The sequence below is a fragment of the Typopeltis vanoorti genome, chromosome 22 (assembly GCF_054136105.1).
Source record: "Typopeltis vanoorti isolate ZY-2024b chromosome 22, IOZ_Tvanoo_1.0, whole genome shotgun sequence".
NCBI classification, from domain to species: Eukaryota; Metazoa; Arthropoda; class Arachnida; order Uropygi; family Thelyphonidae; genus Typopeltis; species Typopeltis vanoorti.
In genome coordinates this window covers 6911393-6934245 of record NC_143570.1, presented here as the reverse complement: position 1 = coordinate 6934245, position 22853 = coordinate 6911393, and the positions used below count along the sequence as shown (strand labels likewise).

At 35.3% G+C, this 22853-nt stretch overlaps 1 protein-coding gene across 1 annotated transcript in view; it reads right to left on the bottom strand.

Annotated features, from left to right (window-relative positions):
- Sse (extra spindle pole bodies like 1, separase) overlaps positions 1-22853 on the bottom strand; it is a 505458-nt gene that overhangs the window by 194711 nt on the left and 287894 nt on the right. Inside the window, exons 13-14 of the mRNA XM_090412041.1 lie at positions 10919-11072; positions 5233-7136 (exon numbers count right to left, since the gene is read on the bottom strand). Coding sequence (XP_090268167.1) covers positions 5233-7136; positions 10919-11072 — 2058 coding nt within the window. The remainder of the gene's footprint in view (positions 1-5232; positions 7137-10918; positions 11073-22853) is intronic.

Genomic DNA, 22853 nt, shown 5'->3' with positions numbered 1-22853 from the left:
AGAAATGGACAAACTGAAGAATGATGCAAAAGGAATATCTGTACATGGAATGAGAATTAACAATCTGAGATTAGCAGATGACATTGTTATTATTGAAGAAGCCAAAAGAGAACTACAAAAAATACTGAAACTGTTAAAATGAGGAAGGGAAGATATTGGACTTATTATGAACTTGGAAAAAAATGAAGCCAATGATATTTGGTGAAAAGAACATGAAACAAAAGATACAAGTGGATGGAATTGATATAAAATGTAGAACAATTCACATATTTGGGAAGTAAAATGACATATGATTTGGACTGTAAATAAGAAATAAGGATCAGGATTGCAAAGGGAAGAACAAATCTGAAGGCCATGGATAACATCTGGAAAAGTAAAGTGATCAGTCTGCAAACAAAACTAAGAGTACTGGAAACATGCATCTTCAGCGGTGTACTATATGGATCTGAAACGTGGGTAATAAATAAGGAATCAAGAAAAAGAATTTTGGCATTTGAAAGAACTTGTTACAGGAATATTCTAAGAATAGGATGGGTACAGAAAATCACAAATGAACAGCTCTATCAAGAGATACAGCCAAAAGAAAATCTAATGCAGAAGCTGCAATTATTTGGGCATATCTTCAGAATGAGCGAGGATCGGAAGATAAAGACATTGATTAGCCACTAGTGGGCTCATGGTGTGTAGTGTTTGTGGAGAGCTCCTGAACAGATGTGTCATTTTGAGTAATAATTGGTGAATTTGCATAGTATTGTTTACTTTTCGTATTTTAGCATGTCTGGGTGATTTTTGGGTGTTTTCTGAGTATTTTAAATAATAAATAGATAGATACGATTATCGTGCACATAGCCCTAAAGAGGAATACAACAAAGATAGCGTCCAGGTCGCCATCTTGGCTAAAAATTTTAATTTAAAGGATTTGATTCAGTGTACCATTTGTGAAATGTATGCATTGAGGACAGCGGTTGGAGTCTGGTTAAACAATGATAGTGAAGTGAATGTGTGCAGAAAGTGTAAAGAATGTGAGGATTTAAAGAGTGTTTCAGGTCATGAGAGTGATATCATTGTTGAAAGTGAGAATCTAGAAAATAGTGATATTTGCGAGATAGTACCAGATAGCTGTGAGAGTGGCGTTGAAAGCGAGAATGAAGGTAAACATACAGAATGAATGAATGAATTATCGGAGAATAAAAATGATAAGACCAATGCAATGAGTGAGATCACTCGGTTATGCAAAGCGATACACAGGGCAAATCGGCAGCTGGAGCATTGGCAAAAATGTTTACCGAGCGTAGCGACTGATAAACGGCAAAAGTATGATAGTGAATGTAAACAAAATGAAAGAGCGAGCGTTGTATGGAGATTCCTTAGTAAGAGGTGTATTAGTTGAGAGTTTAACAAAATCGAACCAACCTGGTGTGAACGTTAAGGATGTAAGCGAGTCAATTAGAATGCAAAAGCAGCGGGTAAAAGAATTGATAGTGGTAGCAGGTACAAATGATTTGAAAGGAGACAAAATGGCTATGAGTGAAGATGTGAGGGATTGCTTGAGGTAGCAGAGTGAGAGAGTTAGGATGTTAGGATGGTGAGTCTGTTGCCGTGGTATGACAGTGAAGAGTATAGAAGGATGGGCGAAAGGATTTATATAAGATGGATGGTTTACATTTGAATGGATTCGGTGCACGGAAACTTCAAAAGGTGTTGTCGAATGTAGTGGAAGTGGATGTGCAGAATCAGGTAAACTAGAGTTATTAAGGGGAGGGGGAGTAGATATGCAGACTTTAGGGAGACAGTTGAGTGTATGAATGTGTGTAATATGCCCAAGCGAGTCTTTCAATACGAAAGACTATGAATCAGAATGGGATAGTTAGTATAAGGTATCAAAATAGGGATGGGACAAATGGGCTTCTGCAATTCATGTATACTAATGCCAGATGTATTAGGAACAAGAAGGAAGAATTTTTGGCCTTGATTGGCACTTCTAGGCAACAGGTTATTGACATTAGTGAAACATGGCTGACATAAGATGATATAGCTAGTGGGATTGAATGTGAGGGGTATGGTGTGTTCCGGAGCGACAGGGAGAATAAAATGGGGGGGGGGGATAAGTGTTATTGATGTTAGCTGATGAGCTACAGCCAAGGAGAATAGAAGTAGAACTGCAGGATAGAGAAAAGAGCACATTGAGGCTATTTGGTGTGAGATTGAAACTAGCAGAACATAATATACAGTTGGGTGTTGCTATAGACTAGGTGATAGAATAGATGGTGGAGATAGTATGCATAAGCAAATAGAAGAAATGAGTGGAAGGAGGGTAATTATTATGGATGATTTCAACTATGGTAACACTGATTGGAAGGAGGAGAGGACAGATGGGAGGAAGGAATTGGATGTTATGCAGTTATTAAGGGATAACTATCTGCGACAGCATGTAATGGAAAATACAAGGGGTCAGAGAGTGCTTGACCTAGTAATTGCATCTGAGAATTTGGCTGTAACGAATATGACCACGTTTCCATCAACTGGTGAGAGTGATCATAGGATCTTGACTTGGGAAGTGGCTAAAGGAGTAGAATTTAAAATTAAGACAGGATACATGTGGAATTATCGGGCTGGTAAGTATGACAAACTTAGGAGTTTGATTGGTTCAGTGCCATGGCATGTAAAACTGAAAGGGCTAGATGTTGATAGTGCATGGGAGGCAGTTAGGAAGTGTTTGCATGAGGCAATGGCTGACTGTATACCTAGAGTCCGAATAATAAATCAAGTAGGGGTTAAATGGATGAATAACACCATTAAGCTTGAGCTGCAAAAAAAAGAAACAACTATGGACAGAATTTAAGGAGAAAGGTGACCGGCAGGCAAATGAACAGAATAAAGCGCAGGCCAGAAGGGTAACGAGTGTGGTAAGAAAAGCAAAAATGGATTATGAAAGAACATTAGCCATGCAGGTGAAAGAGATCCTAAACAGTTTTTTCAATATGTTGCAAGTAAAAGAAAAAATGTATACGGCAGAATGATTTTAAGGAATGCCGATGGTAGGGAGGTAACTGAGAATCAGTTGATATAGTTGAATTATTGAGCGAGCACTTTGCAAGAATATATCATCCAGGTGGTGACACTGCAGGAATGAACGAACCAATAGATTATACAGGAATTGTAGTGAATGAAGTGGAGGTGAGTAGTCTATTACAAAACCTCAATGTCAATACATCTGTGGGATTGGATGGTATACTAGCTCAAGTCGTACGTGAAGCGGCTAAAGAATTGTCAGTGCCCTTGAACATTTTGTTTAATTTGAGTCTCAGGTCTGGGATAGTCCCAAGAGGGTGGAAAGAGGTGAAAATAGTTCCACTGCATAAAAGAGGTTCCAAGACTGCTGTTGTAAATTACCGGTATACTAGTATATATGGTATACTAGCTCGTGTCATACGTGAAGCGGCTAAAGAATTGTCAGTGCCCTTGACCATTTTGTTTAATTTGAGTCTCAGGTCTGGGTTAGTCCCAAGGAGGTGGAAAGAGGTGAAAATAGTTCCACTGCATAAAAGAGGTTCCAAGACTGCTGTTGTAAATTACCGACCAATTAGCATATCAGGAATCATTGTCAAGGTCTAGGAGAAATTAGTCAAGAGAAAAATACAGGACTGGATAGATGAAAATGGGATACTGTATGGGGGGCAACATGGTTTTATGAAGGGTAGATCATGCCTCAGTAATTTGCTCACATTTTATAACACAGTGACGGCTGACCTGGATAAGAGTAATGGGTTTACAGTGATTCTACTGGACCTTGCTAAGGCCTTTGACAGGATACCACATGGAATTCTAATCAGTAAACTGCAGCATATGGGGATAGATATAGGGTTGGTGAGATGGATAGGAGGGTGGTTGATGGAGAGATATCAGAGAGTGGTTTATTCAGGAGTAGAGTCCAAAAGACGGCTTGTGACGCGTGGTGTGTCGCAGGGTTCTGTTCTTGGACCACTACTTTTCAATTTGTTCATTAACGATATAGGAAATGATCTGAGGAGAAGTGTTCACTTGTTTGCTGATGATGCAAAGTTGGGTAGAGCAATAGTGAGTGCACAGGATGTCAAAATTTTGCAAGAAGATTTGGATAGTTTGGAGGACTGGGCTAAGGAAAATGGATGTCGATTTAATGTGGCAAAGTGTATGGTTATGCATTTTGGGGTGAAAAGATTAGCAGCAATATATCACATTGGTGGAATCATACTCCAGGAGATTGATAAGGCCAGGAATTTGGATGTGTTGGTGGATAGGGAGTTGAAGTTTAGGGGGCATGTTGCAAAAGTGGCTAAATCAGCTCATCAAATCACTTAGTTACTGAAAAATACTTTAACAAGCAGAGACAAACAAGTTATTGTTTCTCTGTATTGAGCCTTGCTTAGACCCCATCGAGACTACTGTGCCCAGATATGGGCACCAGGGATTCTTCATGATGGAGAGGAGGTGGAGAGGATCCAGAGACGAGTGACCAAGATGATAGCAGATCTATGGAATGAACCTTATGAGAACAGGTTGTAGATTTGTGGGTTGCAAAAATTGGTTGATAGGCGGAAAAGAGGTGATATGATTGAGACATTCAAATTACTGAAGGATTTCTATAAGATTAATTCAGATATTTTTGAGAATAGGACTGGTGGTGGAAGGACTAGGGACCATACATGGAAGCTGGGGAAGAATGTGGTTAGCAAGGGTGTTAGAGGTAGGTTTTTTAATTGGAGAGTGGTGAATGAGTGGAATAAGCTGTCGGAGTCTGTTGTGAGTGCTATGACTGTGAATGAGTTCAAGGTGAGGTATGATAGATACTGTGTGAATGTCGAATAGTTGTTCTTGACATGATGTTAGGGCCTCCCTTGATGAGTCTGCCGACTCCTTGGAGTTTCCCGAAATAATAATAATGTTTGGTATTATGGATGGTGTAAACAGAAGAGGTAGACCATACAGAGAATGGATAGATGACAAAGGACTGGTGTGAAGTGGGTGTACAGAAACTGTGACACTGTGCACTGGACAAAGAAAGGTGGAAGAAGATAGTGAGGGAGGCATTGGACACCAACAGGCAGTGAGCCCATGGTTTGTGATGATGAATGCTGTATTATATCAATTTTTTACTTAATATCCATTTATTATTATTTAATGTTGACATTTCACTGAAAAATATCAATAAATAATAGAAATCAGTAGTTTCAAAATAATATTTCAACTTACCAACAGTATCTGGAGTTACATTTTTCGGCAAGTCTTCATATATTGATTTGCCAATGCACAAAAGTTTATGGAAGTGTGGAAACAATACTGGATTATAAAAGTCATTGAGTAATGACAGGTGATTAATGTTCTTACAGTAAGTCTCTTCATCTTTGCTTTTTTCATCAACTTGACTATTTTGTTTAATTCTATTGCTATCCTTGGCCTGACCCATTTTAGTTTTCTTTATTCTAATATCACTGTCCTTGGCTCTAGAGCTTTCAGGAGAAGTAGAATCCAAACTGGTAAATTCATGTGCATTATTTAAATTAAGACAAGATGATGGCAATATATTATCAGGATAAATCCTTGCTTTGCATGTGTTTCTTTGTTTATTTTTATGTTTAGCTGTAATTTTCACATCTAATGAGGATGTGTGTACATCATCTTCTATAATGTCAGAAGTAGTTTTTCCAACATTTCCAATGCATTCATATTTTTGCAGGCGTCTTGCATGCTGTTTACCTTGATTTCGTTGATTCAACTGAATTACTTCTCTTTTTGTTTTTTGTCTTGTTTTTTTATGAGCCACAAATGTGTTCTCTTTATCACATGGTGAACAAAATAATTTGAAACTGTCTTCACTTTCCTGTATGGAACATAGGAGTGATTCATGAAATGGAAATATTTTATTTTTCTTTACATTATCACTAACTTCTTCATAACACTTAACGTTTTGGCCTTTTGATTCTTTGCATTTTACCCTTAGTTTGCTTCTCCCAAGTTTTCCTTGCTTATGACTAGCTTCATTATGATCAGAAGAAAGCATATATTTGTTTTCCTCCAAAGGTAATTTAGGAGACTTTGGTGTCAAAGAAAGTGTGTCTAAATAAACTTTTAAATCCAAATCGTAATTCAATTTCTTATGTGGTGCCTTGCATTCTTTAATAAAACGTGCATCATTATAATTACACGAATCTGATCTACTGGGAGTCTTTAACACGTCAGATGCAACTAGAATCTTGGGTTTCTGTAACAAGTTTTTACAGAACTCATCATGTATGCAGCTACTAAAATTACTAAGAGAGAAACCAGCTATTGTTTTAATGGGATTAATTAAGTTAAAAGAAATAAGATATTGTAAGCAAATAACAGCATATTGATGTGTCATCCTTGCATAAAGATTTGAATATACTATCTCAGGAATTCCAGTGGTTCTAAATAAACAAGAGGATCCTCTATCTAGATATTTGAGAGCCAAGTGAAAATCAGCTTTCTGTGAAGCTGCAATGGCTAAATTAATATACATTTCAGTCTGCATGCATACATCCTGAAAATTAAATATTTCAGCCTTTTTAAGTATCTTCGTTATATGGTGCTTGTTACATGTAATAAATGATAACAGTGATTCCATTTTTGTCCTCCATCTATCTTTCAAAAGATCAAAGGAAAGCAGCACTTGCTCATGAGAATTAAAAAATTCTGCAGGTACATTATTGCTGCCAACCAAATCCAAAGAACAGCGTGATTTTAAAAGCAGAACTTCTAAATGCAGTGAGTGAAGAGCTAAATGTTCACATAAATTGCAGGTGCAAGTCAAGGGATGGGTCAGGGAGCAGGGTAAACTAAGTAAATATTGTTTCATAGCTACTGGAGAACACTGAAGATCAGGCTTTGAAGATAATCGAGCATGAACATATTGTTTAAGGCTAATTCCCTGTCTACAGAATAAAAAATTATCATTTTCCTCATTGAGTTTAGCTGATTTTGAATTTGTTGAGTCAGTTCTGATATCAATATCAAATTCCTCTTTATCATCTATATAATTTAATATATAATCTACTCCATTTAACTTTACATAACAATCTTCCATTGTATCACAAAGCAAGTCCATGAAAGCTAAAGCACACAAGATCTTGGCTGCTCTACAAGGGGAAAAAAAAAAGACTGGTTACTTAAATAGTTAACAAAACTATATGATTAATATAAATATGCAATGGGGAAAAAAACCTGATATGAAATGAAAAACTGAAGAATTAAATGCACTTGTAGTAAATTAAGAGAATTATCAAAAAATAAAAAAATAAATAAATAAAAAATAAAGGAGGAGTAAAGTAAGATATTTCATGTCAGAATAAGACAGAAATGTATTTTGTTATCATTGAAATCTATTAGATTATCTTCACTCCACTGCAGAATGGTGACAGGATCAGTGTGTAAAATGCTAGTTACCTAGAAGAGCAAATGATCTGCATACAAGATCTGTAGAATCAAGAAAGGGGAATGGAATATACTGTCATCAACAAAACTGTGGATAGGATTTAAGATCAATGACAGAAGGCAACTGATGTATATGAGAAAGAGTGCGAGTAAAAGCATCGATTGCTGGGAATTCCATACTCAGAGAAATTTCCTGAGAGAAACCCATACACCATAAATATATGAGGTAAAGAAGCTATGTGAAGCAATGGAATAACAATTTGATGGCTGGCTTTTCTCTCTCTCTCTCTCTCTCTCTCTTTGTTAGGAACAGGCTAGATGCGTGCTTTCTTTCCTGTTGTTAGGTAGATGATAGAGAAGTCAAAGCTTCAATAGCTTTGACTTCTATCACCTACAGGATCGTATAGGATATATTAAATATTCTATTGTTTACTAATCATATTTCTCCATTGCTTAAAAATCAAGGACTATTTTCATCCCTAAAAAAAAAAAATAAAAAAAAAATAAATAAATAAATAAAAAATCAATACTAATCATCTGTCTCAATACACACCTATTATTATAGCTCCTATATTTCTTAGATTATTTCACAAAATATTTGGAAAACATTTACAGAAGATATTTTCTCTTGATGTTAAGCTAAGAGTCTTTATCCCTGTTGATGAATGTGCCAAAAATGTCATCATATTTTATTTAACTGCTTTAATTTCTGAAATTTGTTCACTGTGTGTTCCACTTACAACTGATTCACTGGAAGTACTTTTTTTAAGGATTGGTGTCCCATTCTTTTTAAAGATTATGTGGCATTAGACAAGATCCCTTATCATTTATATGACTTTCTTTCATCTATGCCTTATAGATGATTGTAATTTGGAGGGATGCCAAATAAATGATATGGCATTTCCAGGTTATTTGATACTTGTTACAGAAACTTTACAGTTCAAACTGTTACAGATCAAACAAATCCTGAGTCTTCAGGATTTGTTTGATCATGCTGCTCAATATTTTACTCCTAGAGGTCTTGCTATTAATGAAAACAAATTTTTTACCATCACCCTAATACCATCAGGTCATGATAGGAAAACGTAAGTCCAGGATTATATCTTTAACGTTTCCTACCATCCTCTTAAACCTAATCAGTATTTTGGATGACTGGTAGTACTTGACTTGGGATTGATGTTTTTGGCAGCTGGATGATGCCTTGGTTGAATAAACTTTCAGTATTTCTGGATAAGAATTGTAAAGCTCAACTGAAGCCTCAGCAATGCACTGTATTATTAAATCAATTTGTGCTACTTAAATTATTCCATTCTTCAGTATTAGAAAAACCAAATTTGATCATCTTGAATAGGCTAGATAAACAAGTACATCAAGCAACTGGATCTTGGCTCAGACTAATAAGTGATGTTCCAGTCACTTATCTTCATCAAGAATGTTACCTAGATGGGAGTATATAGATCTTGTCAAAGTTAGGATAAATGTCCTTCCTATCAAGGCTTGTACAGCCACAACAGGCATAATATAGATACTTCATAAAGGGCTGGATGTGGGTTCAGCAAGATTATGTCTCATATATCTCAATGCAATATGTACCATAATAAAGAACCAACTGGAACAGAAAGGGGCCAAATATCAAGACGGAGATAGGCATAAAAAAGCCTGATCTTTTGGCATCAAGAAATGGGAGTATTGTCATCCTGGATATCCAAGTTGTTTGTGGATGGAACTGAGACCTATTGTTGCTATAAACATCTCAAATAGAGAGTATGTGGTGTGTAAAGTACTATAAGGATGCACAAGTGTTAGGTCTTAGGTGCACAAGATATCAAAATACTTTCCCTTTAAGGAACATTGGTTGCATGGAGGATACATCAGCAAATGATGATGCATCCTCATGGATCAGTGATACTTAGGGAAAATACTGGAGGTCTTGCTATTAGGTTTTGACATATAATTATAAAGCATGCATCAATGATATACATACTATAAATGTGTGTGCATGCCACTGACATGTGTTAATTATTGCACTAGCATTAGGGTACTGTAACGTGAAGAATCAAAAATAAAATAAAAATAGAAATCCTCTTTCAGCAGAAAGAAAGTTTCTATCTAAATGAATCTTCAATCTATGGAAGTTTTTTCACTTGGCTATGCTACTAATTATATATTGGGTTTTATCCTTTATCCAAGTGTTAGCAAACACAGTTTGTGCCCAAAGTACTTTCAGGACTGGGGCAACTCGTGATAAAATTTTCAAATCTTCTGTATATTCTTGTATCCTGAAACAGCATAAAAATATTACTATCAACAATAACAGTCAATGGATGCCATGGCTGTTTACAAAAAAAATATATGGTCGTGCAATCAATTTTGATTGCACGATCATATATTCCAGCCTACTGTCCATACTAGTACTCAAAGAGCTACCATGTGAATATTTAAACACTGATGAGGAAGTAAAGAAAAAAAGATAGTCATTAAAAGTTATGACTATACATTCATTCCATAATGCTTTCTATGTATGTTTATCAATAGCAAAAAATATATATTCAACTTGATTATCTGGTTTTAGTCAAAATGGTATTACTTTTCAGCCTGCCTCTATATTTGAAGTAAGCTGATAACAAGTCAACTATTCTAGTGCTGAAACTGTCAAGATCATATCATGAACATACTTTAGTCTGGTTTCATATAAAAATAAGACTAAAAATCCTTCATCCTCATCAAATTCCTGATATGTATCCTCAATGGGTGTACAGGATATTATGATGGTAGTACATGAAGAATTTACATCATTATTAACTTCCTATCAACAATTTTTCTCCAAATCAATCTGTTATCGCCAAGACTACAACATTATCAGATCTTATATTTCTATCTTCTAAGGCACTTTTTACCATATCAATCTACCTATATCTTGGTCATCCTCTGGGTCTTTTTCCTGCCAACCTGGCAGAGAACACTTGTTTTACTAATCTTTCCTTTCCCATTGTTTAAGTGACCATGCCACCTGAGATTAGCTCTACTAACACATTCCTGGATGCTAACAATGTCAATATCCTTGTTTTTAATATGATATTGCCATTGATCATCCATCTGTCCATGTCCCTAATCCTCTCAGAACTCTCATATCTGTGGTTTCTAGTCTTTGGTCAAGTGTTTTATTTCTAACCCAGCTCTCATATCCATAAGCTAAAACTGTTTGAACACTGTGTTGTATACAGCTAATTTAGTGTTTTGACTAATTTCTCTGTTATTCCTTTTCTAAAAATCCTTTTCTGTTTTTAATACTGCACACTCCAAACAAAAGTGTAATAACAATTTTTTACTTCATCATTCAAACAGGTTTGGCAGACTCATCAATTTTGTGTCCTGTCAATACTTTCACATCATCCTACCATGCCATTCCTCATAATACAAGTTCTTGCAATATTTAATGGCATCAACTAAAGCAAAGTCATTCACAAATATTCATACAATGACCTACCTGAAGGGTAACATCAACTCTTGAGTAACAGTCAGGATTTCACGTAAATAGCACCGAGTTTCTCGAGGAGCTCCAATATCAATATAGAGTTTGCCGACAAGCAGACTAGATTCCAATAGACGATGAACAAGTGCTGCTCTAAAACATGATGTATCTAAAAGAAGCCATAAACTTTAATCAAACTTTTTCATTATTTATAAGCAAGAAGGGCTAGTTATTAATACAGTGCAATATACAAGAAAATTCAGTTTGTGAAACTGTCACCAAGGGATCAATATATATCATGAGGCAATGATATTAATTATGATTAACACAAAAACAAACCATGTATAATAAACATACATCAATGCCAATGTTTAAACAAAAGTCAATGCTATAAAATTTACATGCTTGGTCTTACCACAATCCGATTTTGATGGGTATCTTAGGATTAAATTTCGCTTAATTCATTGAAGAAATTCTCCCATTACTTCTGCTATAACTCTACTTCTACTGTACTGAGAAGTATAATTTAATTAAAAGGGCATTTTTTTAAATATCCGGAGCATTTCTTTTACAAGGTGCTTCAAGAGGAAGCTGCCAAATTTCAGAAATTGGTTCTTCAGTGATTATTAGTGAAAAAAAAAAAAAAAAAGAAGTTTATATCAACATAGGTCCATTTCTAACCAGTATTTTATGCTGATCCCATACACAAGAGGTTTGCTGGTCAACCTATAGCACATTTAATACTATGGATAGGTAGAGAATTGGGAAGGAAAAATTTATTCACACTTGATTTGAAGACCTATTATATTTTTTAGGAAATACTAAGAGAGACTTGCAGATAAGAAATGAAAGAGGAGGAAGAAAACTTGTTTTGTGAGTTTGGAGTTGAATGGTGGAAGATTGTTGGGTGGTACCTATACCAGTTTCAATGGATTTAGTAAAAAGTGGAGGAATGATTGAAGCTAGTTGATATGAACAATTACCCTGGAAATATTTCCAGAAGATGCAAGCAGAAAAAAGAAACTAAATGCCTGTGTGATGGTAAGAGATAGATCATTAACCCAATTGTTCTTTTCTGTATTGAAGCAAGTATTTTTAGAGTTCTTAGGGTCACTGCCCTAAATATGAGAACAATATCTGATAGGTGGGTGGGCGAATTTGTATAAAGTTAACAGCTGTTCAGGGTTAAAGCAATCAATCCCTTTAGCAAAAGAGGAATCCTAGTTTTTTGGATGCCAAGGAGAGAAATCTCATCCTATCTAGAGAGACGAGTGTTGTCAAAGATAATACTGGAAGGAAGCAGTCCTTTTTTTTGTGAAACAGTGTTTTGCTAGTTGAAATTGGCAAGGTTATCTGTAGAATGAGGTTAAAAAAAAGCACTTGTAACAAAGATCGCAAAACATGGAATTTTTCATTTCAAAGAGCTTATGCCTTAAACAGCTGAGGCTGTTCTGAGCAAAGCTGGACTACTCACAATTAGTCATCATGTGTTTCAAGGATTTAGGCCTATTATGACCTGTTTTCTGCTCTCAGAGTTATCAGCAAATCTCTTCAATGAATGACCTAGTCTACTCTTTCCAGATGGTTTATATTGTCATTATTTATTATTATATGAACAGGAAGGCTCTAAACATCATGCCAAGCCACTATTCCAACATTTGTAAAATATCTTTCATTCAAAGATATTGCACAAATGTTGGAATAGTGGCTTTTTTTGGATTACTCTCCAAGCAAAAATTCTAGTCCTTCACTCCCTTGCTCCATTTCCAAGGAATATCTTTCATTCATACTTTTTTGAACCCCCCCCATAGTTCTCCCACAACCTGAGAGTTTTGAAAAATTTCCTCTATATTAATCCTGTAAAAACCTTTCTCCCTATCAACCAATTTCTATACCTAACAAATCTTCAACCTATCCTCATAAGGTGCATTCCATACACTTGCCACCATCTTTGTCCTCACATCTGGATCCTCTCTACTTCCTCATCCCCAAGAAACCAAATGTGACCAGATCTATGCACAGTAGTCAAGATGGAGTTTTATCAATGCTCTAGAATGAGGTATAATAGCCTGTTATCTCTGTTCATCAGGATATTTTTCCGTAACCGAGTAATTCTGATGAGTTATTTTAGCCACTTTTGTGATATGTCCTCTAAACTTTAATTCCCTATCCACTAACACTCCAAATCCCTGGCTTCATTATATTTCCTAGAATACAGTTAAATCAACATGGTACACAGGTGAGACATTTATTTATCTTAAAATGCATAACTCATAACATAACCTTGCACTTTGCCACATCAGACTGACATCTGTTCTCCTTTTCCCATACTGCCAGTCTATTTAAATCATCCTGGAAAATTTATCTTTATTGAGTGCCGTTCAACTCAAATTTGCATCATCAGTAAACACCTGAATGGTTCCTCTCAGTTCATTTCCTATATTGTTAATGTGCAAATTAAATAGTAATGGCCCTAGTCCCAAGCCTTCTATTGTATACTGCTCCTGAATAAAATCCCATCTGGTAACCAAACTACCCTCCTGTCCACTTCAACTTCATATCCATTCCCCATATGCTGCAATTTATTTATCAAAATTCCATGCAGTATCCTGTCAAAGGCCTTTGCAAAGTCCTGCAGCATCAACAGCCTTTTCTAGCATTATCTCAGGTATACTCACAGGAACACTAAGTACAGAAATTACTCTGTAATTCTCATATGTACTTTTATTTATTGTTTTACAGATGGTACTATGAAACATCTAGACCAATTGTTTATGAACTCTGACCAAGCCTTCTAACAGTGTAACCACTGTAAAACTTTTATACTTCCAGTATAAAGAGATAAAGCTTTTATGTTATGAGCACCTTTCGATCAGAATCTGTCTTTTGACTGCAACCCCTTTTCTTTTTTTTTTTTTAAATAAAAAATTTAATTATATATATAATTAATAATATATATACATATATATATATACACACATGCACACACTGTATATATATATTTCCTACCTTTGTTGTACTTTTGGCAATAATGCTCTTTGAAATTTGGAAAAGAGATTGCAGATGGTGATGAATGAATATGATATTAGTGATAGGTAGAATAGCAAGATGAAGCTTTACTGAATTTTAAAATTTATAAACTGAGATAGGTAAGGCAAACCTTACTTTATTCCGTAAATCGATTACATCTTTCATCATATATTTTTGTTTTACTTTCGAGGCATTTATTATTATTATTATTAAGAGAGACCTCTCGAGGGAGGCCACATACTACACACACCAGCTATCATACTTATTCTTGAATTCATTCACACTGCTTGCACTCACATCCAATGACAATCCATTCCAATCACGCACCACCGTCTGAGAGAAAAAATCTACCCCTCACATCCTTCTTGGTGGCCTTCATTCTCAGCTTCCAAGAATACCATCTCGTCCTCTCCCCACCCTCCATAAATTGAAAAATTCCATCAATTGAAATCCTGTATGACCCTTTCAGAAGTTTGTAAGTCTCAATCACATCACCCCTCTTTCTCCTGATTGCTAGTGTCTGCAGTCTACAAATTCTCAATCTGTCTTCATAATCAGTATTCCAGAATCCTGATATCATTTTTAACACTCTCCTTTGTATTCTCTCCAATATATCAGAATCACAACGGAAACCAGGAGACCAGACCTGCGCACAATAGTCCAAATGAGGTCTTATCAAGGCCTTGTAAAGAGGCAAAATAACATCCTTATCTTTACAAAGTGAATGCTCGTTTCAGCATTGCAATTATCTTTTGAGTTGTATTTGCAATCTTTGCCACATGACCCCTAAACTTCAATTTCCTATCTATTAACACTCCAAGATCCCTAGCCTCATCAGTTTATTCTAGCCTAATCCCACCAATACAATGCAACATTGGATACCTAATCATGCCGAAGTGAATGGCTTTACATTTACTGACATTGAACTGACACCCATTTTCCCATGCCCACAATTCCAGCCTATTCAAATCATTCTGCAAAGACTGCATATCAGCAGAATTCCTGATTACTCTACCTATCTTTACATCATCAGCAAATAACTATATGTTGCTTGTCAAATCCTGCCCAATATCATCAATGTGCAGATTGAATAACAGTGGACCAAGCACTGATCCTTGTGGTACACCACTTGTTACCTTAAACCTTGCAGACTCAGATCCCCCGAATACCACTTTTAGATATCTGTCAGTCAGCCATCCTCTAATCCATGCTAATATTGTACAACTCAAACCCATATTCTCCAATTTATGCAGCAGTCTGCCATGCTGTATTCTGTCAAAAGCCTTACATTGGTCTTTTATCATCCTTTACAGTTTTTAAGTTGTAGATTTAATCTTTTAACATTTTTAATTTTTACAAGTTTTATACATGTGTCCCTCGTTTTATGCGATTAACTGGTTCTATGAAATAATCACATAAAGTGAGTTGAATTTAGCATGGGCAAAATAGGGATAGAGGTTTCTTCAGAAGGATAAAAAAAAATGAAAACTTTATACCTGTGAGCAAAAGAAATTTTAATGAATGAATGAATGAATTTAATTAATACAATGTCATAAACACTACATACTTCTGACAGTCTTCAACCGGATAATGAATGGACTGGGTCTGGTGAGTCTGGATCATCACTCTCTCGCTCTCTTGAAGTCCCTGGGATGATAGGCTGATGATCTTCAACTTTTTTTTTAATGAACCAGTCGAGACTCAGCTGATGGGCAGCATTCTTCCTCTCTCTATAAAGTTCTTTGTAACAAGTCAAAGAATTCTGAATATCTCTCGCAACTTTGGTGCTTCTAGTGTCATTAGGATCATTTTCTTCAATTATTCTGATGGCACTGTCAATGTGTTTAAAAAATTTCAGTCATTTGTTTTGCTGAAAGCTGTTTGATGGGCTCAGCAATAAAGAGCTCCTGACTTTCATCATTTATGTTGTTTTCCATTTTCAGAAGATCTTCATTAGTGAGCTCTGATGAGTGGAACTCGAGCAGTTCATCCACATTTGTCTCATCTACATCCTAAAATCCAACAGATTTTGCCATTTTAACTATGTCACGTCTTGAGTTGGCAAGCTCACTTTCAGGATCAAAATCATTAGAATCAGAAACTCCAGGACAAATTTTCTTCCAAGCTCCCTTCATGCAGGACTGCTTAATTTCTGCCCATGCCTCTCCAATGTTGTCAATTGCCACTTTTATATCATATTTCTTCCAAAATTCTTTTACTGAAATTTTATCTTCACCGTCGGTACATGTAGCTTGAACTAGCTGCGAAAATGTTCTGCAGAGATAATAACTCTTGAAAGTTGCAATAACACCCTGATTCATAGGTTGAAAGAGGGACTGTGTTCGGTGGCTTAAAAATAACTTTGATATTTTCATCAATTTCAGCAATGCTTGGAAGATGTCCTGGTACATTGTCCAGACACAGAAGAATTTTGAAGAGTACATTTATCATGTCACAATAAGCCTTCAATTCATGATGCAGTTCATTGCAAAAGTAGGACTCAAACAAAGCTCTGGTAATCCGTGCTTTTTTATTTGACTGCCATACAAGAGGCAAATCCTCCTTTGAGTAGCCCTTGAGTGCACATGGGTTTTCGGAGTGATAAACCATTAGTGGTTTAGTTTTATGATCTTCAGATTCATTTCCTCCTAACAGCAAAGTGAGACAGTCCTTGGAAGCTTTAAAACCTGGGGCCCTCTTTTCTTGCACCGATAGAAATGTTCTACTAGGCATACACTTACAGAACAACCCCATTTTGTTGGGATTGAACGTTTGCTAAGGCAAATAACTATGTTCCTGAACACTTAGAAATTTTGCTGGAAAGTTCTCAGCAGCAACAACATCAGCTCCTGCAGCCTCACCAGTCAGCTTGAGATTATGGAATCATGTCGCACCTTGAAACATTCAAACCACCCAGCACTTGTAGCAAAAGATTGCACTTTAGGATCAGGATCTATAGCATTCAAATCATCAAACAAACTTTTCGCTTTAGCCTGGATAATCAAGGTGGATAACGGAACAGTACGTTAATTTTCATGTTCAATCCATTGGGCCAACATCCTTTCCAATTTCTCCATAACTGGTACCTTATCTGTGTTATCTTAGTTGTCGACATTCTCGTCGCACTTTTATGACTTTCTTTTATTTTCTCTGCTTGATTTGTTATTGTTCTTAAAGTTGATTCTGAAATTCCTGTAGCTCTGACTATGGCAACTGTGTGCACATTACATTCATACCTCTTTATAACTTCTAATTTTTCCTCCAGTGTTATAGCTTTTCCATGTGTTTTTTTAATCTTGGAAGTATTTTGATCACAATTACCTTTTTTCCATAATGCTTGCATTGCAGAAATCTCCAACAATGGCGCTTACTCGTTCTACACCTTCTGTGATACTGACATGCAGCACAATGCCACCTTATCCAAGCGGTGGCAAACACAAAGTCACGTGACCACGCACAGGATGAGTGCGAAATTGCTACCAGTTGCGATTTTTTAAAATTAACTTTTTAAAATTGTGTTATAGAGAAAACACGTAAAGTGAGATCGCATATAATAATGTATTTACTAATAATATTACATCACTCCTTACTGAATAAGGAGTGATATCACTTTTAATAGCATCCTATTATTTTGCACTTTAAACTCGTTTATTCATATCTCCGTTTTTAAATGTTAAAATTCAATGAAGTTCCATCTTACCATTCCACCTATCATATTCGTTAATCACCCTCTGCAATCTTCACTCCAAATTTCAAAGATCCTTACTGCCAAAAATACAGAAAAGGTATCATTTTATTAAATTTTTAATTTAATTTTTATTAAAAAAAAAAAAAGGGTTGCAGTCAAAAGGGGATGTTCTAATCCAAGGATACTCCATAACATAAAAGCTTGACTTATCTCTTTATATCAAAGATTACAGAAGGCGCAACATGAATCATATGCTCAGAGACAATATAAAGTTTTTATATCTCATAGTTTAGCATTTCTGGTCAAATATCATTACAGCTACCTTTCCACATTTCAGATTTATGATGGCTTTTTCTACCTCTAGTATTGATATGTACTCCTGACTGCATTCCTTCTGAAAGTTTTCTACCAATATACTGTCACTGTTTGTTTCATTTAGCAATCTTCAAAAGTAATTCATCTAGATATCTAGAATATATATATCTTCAGATTTCATGTCAACTTTGCCACTGATTCCTTTCACTGTACTCTTTTCTCCATTTCTAAGCTGTTTCAATAGCCCCAAAGCATTTTTCACCTTCCTGATATTCATTTGCTGTGTTCTTACCAAAGGTCTTCCAATGACTTCTGCTTAGCTAGTTTTACACATCACTTCACTTTGTTATTTTTCTCTGTGTTCTTTCAGAGCACATGTTGACTTACTTTTCAGGAACTTTCAATATACTTTGCTCTTTTCCTTCATCATTTTATTTTTTTTTTCAAATATAAAACAAAATGAAAGAAAAAAAATTTAATATCTACCACCTATGAAAGGTTGTAATAGTACATCAGTATGGTGGATAGACTAAGGATTTTTTAATCTTTTTTTATTTATTTTTTACTGTAGTCCAGCAATTCTACTCAAAAGACCAAACATAGAACTTTTTAAAGCTACTTCACACCTGCCTCCAAGTAAGCAGAGTACAGATCTCACCAGGTGATGAAATTCATCTCCCACCTAAAGACTATCACAGACATCCATTCCCATGGCAGGACTCAAAACAACAGCTTGTTGGATGGAGAGTAGGTATATTAAACAGTCAATCATGCCAGAAAACAGCAGCACATTTGCACAAATAGTAGCATTAGCTGAAATTAAGAAGAAAGAAAAGTATTATTATTATTATATGTAATTCTCGTGGAAAGGCTTAGATGTTGGTTATGCATTTTTACTAAATAGCTTAAGGAAATTACAACGTATACAAGGATATACATTAAAATAAATTTTAATACACTTCCAATATTTCAGCAGCGTCACGTTGCCATTTTCACAGGAAGTTAAAAACAAGACAATGTGCACGCAAGCACAACAAAAGTAAATGAGGAGGAAGCAGGAAGCTATTCTTTCCTGAAGAATAGCTTCCTGCTTCCTCCTCATTTACTTTTGTTGTGCTTGCGTGCACATTGTCTTTTTTTTAACTTCCTGTGAAAATGGCAATGTGACGCTGCCGAAATATTGGAAGTGTATTAAAATTTATTTTAATGTATATCCTAGTATACATTGTAATTTCCTTAAGCTATTTAGTAAAAAAAGTAAAAATATTATTATATGGGCACCTCCAAGGAGTCTGAAGACTCATCATGGGAGACTCGATCTATCCACAAAATCTATCATACCTGTTCTTGAACCCTTTAACAGAAATTGATTATGGCAATTCATTCCACTCATTCACCACTCTCCAAGCAAAAAATCTAGTCCTCACACCCCTACTGTTTCTATCATATTCCCTCTTTTTCTCCTAATCAACAGACATCTGCAATCCACACCTTCAATCTATCCTCATAGGGTACATTCCACAGGCCACTCACCTTTGAATCCTCTCCACTGCTTCCACATCTCCAAGAAATCCAGGGGACCAGACTTGAGCACAGTAATCCAGATGTGGGTGTATCAATGCCTTATAAAGAGGAATTACAACTTCCTTATCTTATATGTTAATGTGTTCTTTACTAACCAAGTAATCTTATGTACTACCATAACAATATGTCCTCTAAACTTCAACTCTCTGTCGACCACCATTCCTAAATCTCTAACAAAATCTATTTCCTGGAGTACAGTGTCATCTCTATGTGATACACAGCTTATAATTTGTTTATCCTAAAGTACATAGCCTTACATTTCTCGACATTAAACTGACACCCATTAACTTTTGCCCATACTGGCAGCCTATTTCAATCATCCTGCAAGCTCAAGCTCTCTACATTGCCTTCATTAACTATTACTCTACCTAATTTTGCATCATCAGTAAATAACTGAATATTTCCTTTCAGGTTATTTCCTATATCATTTATGTACAAATTAAATAGCAATGGTCCCAGCACTGAACCTTGTGGCACACCACTAGTCACCTGTTTTTGCCTCGATTCTGACCCTCCATATAACACATTTTGAATCTCTCCAGCAGCCACCCTCTTATCCACTTAACCAGTGTCATATCCATCCCCATTTCTTCTAAATTGCATAACAGTGTCCCATGTGATGTTCTGCCTCTCCATATACCACTTTTTGATATCTTTCAAAATGACTTTGCAAAATCCAGCAAAATCATCATATAGCCATTTCCTTTATCCAACTCAGTTGTTACTCTATCATAAAAAGTAAATTGCTAAGGCATGACTGACCCTCATACAGTGTCATATTTTTACTACCCATTATTGAATTCTTTTTTACCAATTTTTCTAGTTACTTTTATAAAATTTCTACCACGCCTGAGATACTGATTGGTCTATAATTTGCTAATTGAGTCTTAGAATCTCCCTTATGCAAAGGAATAATTTTGCCCTCTTTCCACTCCCTTGGGACTCTACCAGAGCTGAGACTTAAACAGCTTAGTCAAAGGTATTGCCAGTTCTCTTGTATATTCTCAGAAATTCTCGTATATAAACACAAAACTATATAGTAGCATATGATACAGTAAGGACACCAAAATTGGAAGTGGCAATGCTATGATATGAGCAACAGCACTTATAAGAATGCAACTACATAACAGAAATATTCATGCATGCATGACTCATAATGAAAGAACATGTAATAAATTTTACAACAGCTCATAGTCTTGAATAGGGGAAATAAGAAAAAGAAAAGAAGTAATGGAACAGTGGTAGAAAATATTCAAAATAAATGCAATCATGAGTATTATCAACACTTCAGGTTAAAAAAAAAAAAAAAAAAAAGCCATCAAAAACCTGAATTGTGGAAAGGTAGCTGGAGTAAATGAAAATAACCGGAAATGCCCAAATATGGAGATATAAAGTATTACAATGACTACACAGTATAATTCTAAAAACTTAATCAAATTCCTGATATATATCCTGAGAGGATGTACAGAATAATTATGATAGTACATGAAAAGGTTACACAATTATTAATTTCCAATTAACAGATTTCCTCCAAATTAATCTGTTATCTGTGAAGATTCCAATATTATCAGATCTTCACACATACTTCCTAATATTCTCATTTTTAATGTGATACTGCCATTGATACCATCAGTTCACTCCACTAATCTTTCTCAGAAATCTCATATTGAGGTCTCCAGTCTTTGATCAAGTGTTTTATTTCTAACCCAGAACTCTGATCCATGGGTTAAAATTGGTTTGACCACTGTCTTGTATACAGCTAATTTCTTTCTTATTTCATATAAATTTATTCAGCTCACTTCCTAACATACCTTGTCTATTTCCATATTTAATTTACCATCTTCACTAAAAATTGTGCTTAAATATCAGAAATGTTTTACTTCTTCTATAGGTTCACCATTCAGGAAACATTTGAAGTTTTCAATGTTTCAGCCTATTTTCACTGTCTTTGTCTTTCTATTGCTATTTTTAATACCAAATTTATTACAACAGTTATTCAATTTAGGCAGAGAATCTTGCAGTTGTACTGGATTTATTCAGAAGTATAACATCATCTATATAAAAAGAGCTAAGATTAACATCAATTTTGATATCAGATTTAATACCATTTTCCTTCATAATGTGATCCACATAAATAATTAATAACAGTGGAGATAATGTGTACCCTTGTCACACACCTGATTTTATGTCAAACCATCTTCCTGTACCTCCTTCAAGCCTAACTGCTGACTTACATCTTAAATAGAGACTTTGTATTGCTTGATAAAATGTCCCATTTACAACATATAACTGCAGTGTTTTGAAGAGCTTTCTTCTAGGCACCTTGTCATATGTCTTTTCCAAATCAACAAAACTTAAATAGAAATCCTTGTTATATTTCCAAGATTTCTCACCTATCTGTCTTATAGTAAAAACCTTATCCTGACAACATGAATCAAGCTTGTTCTTCACAATCTTCCATTCCACAATTTTTGTTAGTTAATTTCTGAAGTATACTTAAAAAATGTATACTGAGTATATGAGTACCCATCTATAAAAAGGGAAATTTAGTTTAAGTATGGGTATGTACTCCTGATTACATTCCTGTTGGGAGTTTTCTACCATCATGCTAATACTGTTTGTTTCTTTTAGCAGTGTTTCACAATAATTAAACCATCTTAATTTACCATCTTCACTAAAAATTGAAGATATTTCAATTTTTAGGGAAGCATATCTTTATCTTGAGTTGGCATGTCACCGTTATCATCTCTGATTTTTACAATCCTCTTCCCTCCATTTCTGATTTTCTTCAATAGCCTCAAGAATATTTTGCCTCCATCCTAATATTTATTTTCTATGTTCTTACGAAAGTCTTCCCATGACTTTTGTTTAGCTTCACTTTCTTACATTTTGCTCTATATTCTCTAAGAGCAGAAGCTGACTTACTTGCCACAAACTTTTGATACGATTTTTCTTTTCCTTTATTGCCTCTTTAACTTCCTTAGTGCACAAGGGAGTAATGATATTTCTATTCTAACAGACAATCTCACCACATGTTTCTCTGGCTGAATCAATAAATATCTTCTTCAGGATTTGCCACTGAATCTTCAAGGTTTGGTTCTTTTTTTCAAATTCTTTTATTTTTTCTTCAATGATGTTTGTATATTTCAGTCTACAGTTCATCTCTGAAAGTTGTTCAACCTTGATTTATTTTAAAACTTGCTCACACACTCTTCTTTTCAATATGAAATTCAATTTTATCATGTTCAAAACTAAACAGTGATCACTTCCTATTTCAAATCCTCTGTATACTCTTGTGTCCTGAACTGGTGGGCAAACATCGCTTTCAACTAT